Source organism: Palaemon carinicauda, chromosome 9, assembly GCF_036898095.1.
Source record: "Palaemon carinicauda isolate YSFRI2023 chromosome 9, ASM3689809v2, whole genome shotgun sequence".
NCBI classification, from domain to species: domain Eukaryota; kingdom Metazoa; phylum Arthropoda; class Malacostraca; order Decapoda; family Palaemonidae; genus Palaemon; species Palaemon carinicauda.
In genome coordinates, this window is record NC_090733.1 from 78656430 (window position 1) to 78665772 (window position 9343).

Below are 9343 nucleotides of genomic sequence, written 5' to 3' on the forward strand. Positions count from 1 at the left end.
GGTAAGTTGAGCCCGGACTGTGCCTCGACGCAGTTCAGCGAACGGCTTCCCAAACTCCTGGAGTCTCTTATTAAATTGGAATTTGAGTCGAGGTGCAGATTCGGCAGGTCTCTTAATTCGGTTGCCCTTTCCGAATTGACCGTCGCCACTTACAACGAGGAGGACCTCCTTAAGGTCCTCACTATGTCACTACTGCAAAACTTTATGGCTAACGCCTATGATTTTGCAAACGCCAAGACCCGTTGTCGACGACACGTCCTCTCTGAAGCCACCATTAGGCACGAACCTAATAGGCTCATCAAAGCTCCAGTCTGGGGCCCGGATCTTTTCCCAGAGGATTTAGTTAACTCGGTCCTTAGCGAGGCTCGGTCCTTAGCGAGGCAGCTAGAGCCAACCAAAACCTCAAGGTTAGATGGGGCCTCGTTTCAAAGAGGAAATATGAGCCTACTGGTACCCCAATTCGAGGTAGGAAGAGATTGAGGCCCTTCCAATCTTCCCAATTCAGGGTTCAACCGGTCTCAGTCCAACCGGCTCCTCAAGGTCCCCAGCCTTCTACCTCAAAGGGTCAACAGCAAGAACAATACGTCCTGGTCCCTCAGTCTCAGATCGCCTCGGCTTCCTTCTCCCCCGCCTTTAACCCCACTTACGAGGCTCAGGGCTCTTTCCGTGGCTACCAGCGTCACAGGGGTTCCAGGGGTGCCTTTCGTGCCCGAGGTGGCGGAAGGGGTTACCACCGAGGCAAGTCTTCCCGTGGAAGCAGAGGAGGCAAATCATCCTCCAACCATTGAGAAACCGCAGGTAGGAGGGAGACTGTACATATTTCGAGACCGTTGAAAGTTCAGCGATTGGGCTTCCTGCATTGTCTCCAAAGGCCTAGGGTGGAGCTGGATACAGGGCCCTCCTCCACCGAACAGCTTTTACCAACTACCAACAGAAGAACTACGTTCCTTCACAAAAGATCTGCTACAAAAGAATGCAATCCAAAGCATACGTCGCTTAAGATTTGAAGGACGCTTGTTCAGCGTGCCAAAGAAAGGCTCAGACAAACGAAGAGTAATCCTGGACCTGTCTCGTTTAAATTCCTTCATTCGTTGCGACAAATTCCATATGCTTACCGTCTCGCAGGTGCGGACCTTACTTCCCCATGGGGCCGTCACCACCTCCATCGATCTTACAGATGCCTATTATCACGTTCCAATAGCAAGGCATTTTCGTCCTTTTCTGGGCTTCAAGCTAGGCAAACAAGCCTATGCATTCAAAGTGATGCCATTCGGGCTCAACATAGCAGCCAGAATCTTCACCAAACTAGCAGAGACAGTAATTCAAGAGCTTCGAACTCAGGGGATACAGGTAGTGGCCTATCTAGACGATTGGCTAATCTGGTCAGACAATGTCCAGACTTGCCGTATAGCAACGAACAAAGTCCTCACCTTCCTTCGACAACTAGGATTCCAAGTCAACCTCGAGAAATCCCGCCTGGTCCCGGAGACCAAGTTTCAGTGGCTGGGACTACAATGGGATCTGTGCTCCCATATGCTGTGCCTCCCCAAAGCCAAAAGGAAAGAGATAGCGAGGAATACAAAACAATTTCTCAGGGAAAAGTTGACCTCCAGGAGGAACCAAGAGAGGATCCTAGGTTCCTTACAGTTCGCCTCCGTGACAGACATCGTCCTAAGGTCCAAACTCAAGGACATAAACAGAGTGTGGCGCTCCAGAGCAACCACGAAACGCCGGGACAAACGTGCTTGCCTTCCCCCAATCCTGAGAAAAAGTGTGCAGCCTTGGACGAAGATCAAGAATCTTTCCAAGTCGGTTCCCTTACAACATCCGGTCCCGGGACTGGTCGTTCACACAGACGCCTCCTTAACAGGGTGGGGAGGTTACTCCCAACATAAGAAAGTCCAAGGGTTATGGTCACCGGTCTTCCAACAAATGCGCATCAACGTCCTAGAGGCCATGGCAGTCTTCCTCACTTAAAAACGTCTCAATCCAGCCAGGAATCTCCATATCAGACTGGTTCTCGACAGTGCAGTCATAGTACACTGCCTCAACAGAGGAGGCTCCAGATCAGCCCAAATAAACCACATCATGTTGAAGATTTTCTCCATGGCGGCAATGCACAAGTGGCACCTGTCAGCAGTCCATCTAGCAGGAGTCCGGAATGTGGTAGCGGACTCACTTTCCCGGACGACTCCGCTGGAGTCGGAATGGTCACTAGACAATCGATCTTTCCAGTGGATACTATCTCAAATCCCGGGTCTCCACGTGGATTTGTTTGCGACGGAATCCAATCGCAAACTAGATTGTTATGTAGCCCCCAACCTGGACCCTCAGGCTTATGTCACGGACTCTGTGATTCTAGATTGGAATACCTGGAAGACAATTTATCTGTTTCCACTGGTGAATCTCCTGCTGAAAGTTCTGCACAAACTCAAATCTTTCAAAGCTAAGGGATGAAACTAGAAATTATGTCCGTGCGTTTAGTTGGTCTAGAAAAATATCAATAATCAACGTTTTCTATCAATAATCAACGTTTTCTTTAAAATGGTTTATTTACATTTTTCCCGCCTATAGCTCACAATTCGATCAGCTGATCTTCGAGTTTCAATATTCCAAGCTTACACCATATGTTTCATGTATAAAAAACAAGGTTTTATATCAGTTCATTTATATTTAACGAAATCTGTGGTATTGTGATAGGTTGTACTATTTATATGCCCGGTAATGAATATGTAGGTCGAGGTATAAATACTGTACATGGCTTTAAATACGTGCGTAGGGCCGTACGCAAACTGCAGAGGGAGCCTGAGTTATTTATCTATTTATTTTTAATTCGAGTTTACAATAAAAGTCAAGCAACAGCAGGTCCTACGACCCTTCAAGGTTACTCGCCCCCCCAAACCACCATGCTCATGGCATTAACCTTTAACTAGACAATTTAATGTCCATAAACGATATATTAAGCCATGCCAAGGGTATATTTTTTCATGCAATTTTCTGTCTATTTGTTGGCTTGAGTGTCTCTGACCAAGCCTAAAGTCCATAAACGAAGTATCAAGCCTCAAGGGACAAGGGTATATTGTTTTTGTCATCTGTCATGTCATTTTTTGTCTCTTTGTTGGTTCGTCTGTTTATGTCTGTCAGACTGTCCAAGCCTTAAGTCCAATAGTCCATAAACGAACGTACGAAGTATAAAGGGTATATTGTTTTTGTCATGTCATTTTTTGTCTATTTGTTGGTTTGTCTGTCTGTCTGTTTACATATTTGCTTATAAGTCTTATATCTACAACAGAGAATGGATATCAGAAATTACTTCTCAAGGCCGGGGCCCTCAACATCACAAACAAAATCCACAAATGCAGCAAATCCTTCATCCACACAAACAGAAAAACGTCAAGAAACTGAAATTTCCACACCTCCCTTAGATATAGGCCTACAAGAAAAACAGAAAGTTACTTTATCATCAGCCCAAGTTTTATCAAAGGAATTGGTATCTTTGGCAGCAGGAGATACTGATGTTCCTTCATATTCTTGTACAGCAAATAATATACCGGGTCCAGTATTAAACCATAGACATAAATCTGGTGAAGGTAGGCCTACCTGTAGTTCAGGAACCACAAAAACAGAAAAACAAGCTAAAACACCAAGCTCTCTGGAAGTGTCACTGAATCCAAGTACAAGTTTAGGAACTTCAGGCCACAAACTTCCAACCCTACCAGAGGTACCACATCAACCACCTGCTAGTTGCATCCCTGTACAAAAACTCAAGAATAAGACACTAAGATTTCAAAGTAGTTGGTACAATGAATTCCCATGGTTGCATTTTCATGAGAGTATTGGTGGAGTTCTATGTCATACATGTGTAAGAGCTTCACATCAAAGGCTGTCTGATTTTGCTCGGTGTGCTGAAGATGTATCCCTAAAATCAGGGTTTTCTAACTGGAAAAAAGTGATTCAGAAATTCCGCAGTCATGAAAAAAGTGCAGCACACAAGTTGTCAGTAGAAAATTTAAAATTCCACAAACATCAAGAAGGTATCAGTAGCCAGTTATCATCTCAACTTTTGCATGATCAACACCAGTCACGTGCTGCTCTAATTAAGATAATTACCACACTGAAATACCTAGCAGAGCAAGGCCTTGCCATCCGAGGTGAATGAAACCTCAGAGGGTAATTTTGCAAAACTTTTGCAGTTGAGGGCTGAGGATGACAAAAAGCTTAAAGTATGGTTGTCCAACAAAGTTTCATATACTTCTGTTCCAATCCAAAATGAAATATTGAAGACAATAGCCAATGCTGTAGTTAGAGAAATCTGCAATGATGTTAATCAAATGTCAACACAGTTTGGCCTTATTACTGATGGAACCCAAGATATCCAAGGCAATGAACAGGAGGCTGTGTGTGTGCGATATGTCGATGACAAACTCAATGTTCATGAAGAGCTGCTAGGATTGTACCAAGTGTCGGCAACTACAGGAGTGTTTCTTAGTAAGATGCTGCAAGACACGCTTATATCTCTTCAACTACCAATTCAACACCTCCGGGCTCAAACATATGATGGTGCCAGTAACATGTCAGGAAAATATAAAGGCTGTCAGGCAGAGATAAAGAAGGTGCAACCACTAGCTCTGTATGTGCATTGTGGAGCTCATGTTACCCACCTAATTATCAGCAAGGCCATACCAAATTCTCTCTTCATAAAAAATGCTTTAGACAACCTTCAAGAGCTAGGCACCCTCTACAGAAGTTCAGGAAAGTTCAAACATATGTACCTTAATATTCACACAGATGATCTCAACACTCCTTCACCAACAAGTTTGAAGCCAATATGTCCTACACGGTGGCTTACACGATATGCTGCAGTGAAAGCAGTATTAGATAATTACCCTGATGTACTGGCTGCCCTCCAGGAGGCAGCAAAGGAGTTAGGGTCAACAACTGCATCCCGAGCAGCAGGTTTGTACAAATGTTTGTCCTCAGGGGAATGTCTACTTGGATTATATGGATCACTTCCTCTTATTCAATGTCTAGAAAACTTCAACAAGAGCCTACAAGGATCAAAAGTGACAGTATCTGGAATGCTAGAAGCTGCAGAGGTTACCATAAAGAGCCTACAGTCACTTCGATGCGAGGACAAATTCAAGAGATTATTTGAAGAAGCAGAACAGAAGCTCCATCTGTGTGACCTAGACGCAATTCCTCTTCCAAGAAAGAAAAAAATACCAAAGAGGCTAGACCAAGGATTAGGATTTGCCTCTAACTACTGTCATGACTCAGCTGAAGAGTTTTATCGAGTTGAGTTCTTCAGTGTTATTGATGCTGCCGTACTGAACATTAAAGAATACTTCACTTCCACTGATCTCACAGAGTATCAAGATTTATCGTCAATACTGTTGACTGGGACACATAAGCCAGAAATTATCACTAAGTATCCAGAACTCAATGAATCTCTGAATCAGCAACTCGATTTCTTCCACAACCAGTTTAAGGGGTCAACAGTTGAAGATTATAGAAAGATCTTCGCAGATATGGTACCAGAAGTTCGCCGAATGTTTCCTCAGGTAGAAGCATTGTTACGCCTTTTACTTGTCTCCCCAGCAAGTTCCTGCACAGCTGAGAGGTCATTAAGTGCTCTCAGACGATTGAAGACATGGTTACGTAGCAGTATGAGTCAGCAACGCCTTAACCACCTCATGATTTGCCATGTACATCGTGACCGTCTAGCTACCTTAAGTCCACAGGCGATTGCTGAGGAGTTCATCCGAGCAGAAGACAAACGAAGGACCATTTTTGGTAGATTCTGACTAACAGAATTGCTAGGATTGACACAGGTTATTTTTCGTCTTAATACTTTAAATGATATGATAATAATCTTATTTGAATGAAACAACATGAGTCTTGCTTTCATATAATGTGAATTAATCATTTAATAAACCATGCATGTTGATTTAATCAGGCTTTATTAAAATTTTCAAGTAATATAATAGTGCTTATATCTTAATCATTACAAAGGGTCTAAGGTAATACTTCATGCTCAAAGCTTTAATGTCATCATGTTTGGCCAATGAATTTAAGAAATATTAAAATTATTTTGTATAACTTGACAGACAGATACAAAATTAAAAGGCTTATAACAAGATTTCAGGCAGGATACAGGTCTTGTATTTTGCTGAGATATGTTGCTCAGGTGCCTTTAAAAGCACCAAAAAAGGTAATAAATTAAAAAGATTTCTCGGACCCCCCAGCTGTGAGGGCTCGCTGCGCTCGCCAGCCTCGCTGCGCTCGCCAGCCTCGCCTGTCTATGTCCCCCCCACATTTTAGAAGCCAGTGACGCCCTTGCCTGAGACTGGGGCTATTCCCTCGTATTCTCTTTTCATAGACTGACTAAATTCATAGAGGATTCATTGGCTACATTCATCAAAGGATGGCCAGTTCCTTGTGATGCAGAGTGCCTCTCTAACTAAGGCAAGCGACCCCTGCCGCTCCATACTAATTCCAGTAAGAACATACACCAGGCAACAGGAGTAGAAGCCGAAAAGACATTTCGTTTGTCGCCTTAAACCCAATCTGTTACCCTGCTGCCAGTGACTTCATCGAGACTTAACGTGGCATTTCCTCCATACCCAAAGTTCTAGTTACTCCACCAGGTTGCCCATCCGTTTATATGACCATTAGCTAACATGGATTGTTAGGATATTCCGCCAAGCACGGTATATCTTACAGGATGCATTAATTTGTGTGTGCTTTATAACATTATTACAAAGCTTTTTTACGTAATCGAGTAATGTCAACAACTTGCAGGAAACAATACCCTTGCGTGTGATGACATAAACACGTATTATTAGAGATGTTCTAAGAATACCTGCTTCATCTTACAACACTTTTTTCTTTGGAATAAATCAATATTTTTTTTTTTCAACCAAAGTTCTGGGTGCTTGAAAAGCGCTTATGTGGCAAAACATTTATAAAAGTAATATTCTTAATTAGCTACTACTATATACTATAGTGTTTTTCCATAAGGCAAGACCTTTCATGAATTAGTCGCCCTCTATTCATGATCACCTCATTTAGCTATTGGTACCTTCTCTCTCCCTTCAGGTCATCTAGCCTTGACTTTGTTTTCCGTCCTCGGGTCTTCGGACTTTCAAATTTACCATCTATTATGTCCTTCAGTAACATATCATCCCTTAAAATGTGTCCCTAGCTACCACAAATAAATTGGATATACGGAAAACTTTGGCCACATTTTTCTGTGTTTGGGCCAGATATGCCAGCCAGTGCCAAGGTACATGTGGGCAGCAGGATGCGGGAACGGTGGTAAAGTAAAAAGCTGGAACGCACGTGCAGCTCCAGGCTCCAGATACTCTGCAAAGATCCTGTGTAGAGCCAACTACGGCACTAACTTATGTAATTGGTCTACCCTTCCTTCTTAAGAGACTTTCACCCACCATTAGAGTCTTTCATATTCATAACATAAATCCATATTTGTCACACGGGATCTACTCCTAATACTTTAATTTCACTGGTTTTCACCTTTAGAGCGATAGTTAGGAACCGGCTAAGCATCTTCATGCATATCTCTATTTTTTGTATTGCAAAATCTTGGCAATTATATCATAAATTTTGGAAATTTAGAAACACCAACTAAAGATATAGCCCGGCATATTAGAAAGGCAAATGAAGTTAAAAGTAAAAGAACGTAAACTGTGCTGTCTGTGTAGGAGGTAACTAATGATAAGGAATTTTCTGGAGATTGCAGCGCTTTGTACCTACTATGCCCCCAATTACAGTGTTGTGGAGAGAGCAGCGACGAACCTGGAACCTGGAATAGGATATTTAGTGCCGAAGTCACTTTTGTTGCTTCCTCTATTTTATACATATATAAATCAGCGGGCGCGCGCGCGTGCAAACGCACATACACACATACAGTACGTATATATATATATATATATATATATATATATATATATATATATATATATACATACATATATATATATATATATATATATATATATATATATATATATATATAACAGTGTATATATATATATATACAATGCTAGTTAGGTGACAAAGTTTCTCTATCATTTCTTTTATTCAACTCTTTTTTTATTTTATCTTATTTTACTTATTGACGTTCATCAGCTGTATCTCACTTTTTATTGTAATTTGAAGACGTGTATCAAAATACATGAAAGCGCTAGGTACTGAAGCATTGTTTTGCTGTATATCAAGTCACGTGATCCTTGTGACAGTAAAGTATATATATATATATATATATATATATATATATATATATATACATATATATATATATATATATATATATATATATATACATATGTGTATATATATACATGCATATATATACATATGTGTAGCCTATATATATATATATATATATATATATATATATATATATATATAACAGTGTATATATATATACATATATATATATATATATATATATATATATATATAAAACAGTGTGTATATATATATATATATATATATTTATAATATAAATATATATATATATATATATATATATATATATATTTATATATATACATATATATATAAATATATATATATATATATATATATATATATATATATATATATATATATATACACAGTATATACACACACACCCACACACACACACATATATATATATATATATATATATATACATATATATAAATATATATATATATATAATATATATATATATATATATATATATATATATATATATATATATATATATACACAGTATATATATACAGTATATATATATATATATATATATATATATATATATATATATATATATATATATGTGTGTGTGTGTGTGTGTGTTTGTGTGTGTATTTGTGTGTGTGTGCTCGCGCACGCTGATTTATACATGTACTGTAGAAGATGAAAGAAGCAACAAAAGTGAGTTCGGCACTAAATATCCTATTTCAGGTTCCAGGTTTCTCGTTGCTCTCTCCACAACACTGTGATTGAGGGCACACTACTAGAAGAGGCATAGTAGACGCAAAGCGCTGCAATCTCCAGAAAAGGGATTTTGACGTAGGAAAAATCTATTTCTGGGCGAGAGACCCGTGCCGCCCACTGAAATAGCTCCTTTTACATCATTTCTAAGGTAAAAACTGCTATAAATTTACCAGAGAAAAATTTGTATAGGAATGCTAGGTTGAACCCAGCTCGCTCACCTTAATAAGGTGTCGGTATACTACTGGGGCGTGAATTAATCACAACCAGAGGCCTCGCACCATTTAGATATCTCCTGTCAATATCCCCGAACAGCGAGGTGCCGTTCAACATCCTA

At 40.0% G+C, this 9343-nt stretch overlaps 1 protein-coding gene across 1 annotated transcript; it reads left to right on the top strand.

Moving 5' to 3' along the window:
* The first annotated feature begins 4331 nt into the window (after positions 1-4331).
* On the top strand, positions 4332-5804 carry LOC137646498 (zinc finger MYM-type protein 1-like). The gene has a single exon (XM_068379603.1). The coding sequence runs from the start codon at positions 4332-4334 to the stop codon at positions 5802-5804; it is 1473 nt and encodes a 490-aa protein (XP_068235704.1).
* The last annotated feature ends 3539 nt before the right edge of the window (positions 5805-9343 follow it).

Excerpts from the sequence above, each read along its gene's own strand:
- LOC137646498 (XM_068379603.1), top strand. The coding sequence starts at position 4,332 with ATGTCAACACAGTTTGGCCTTATTACTGATGGAACCCAAGATATCCAA.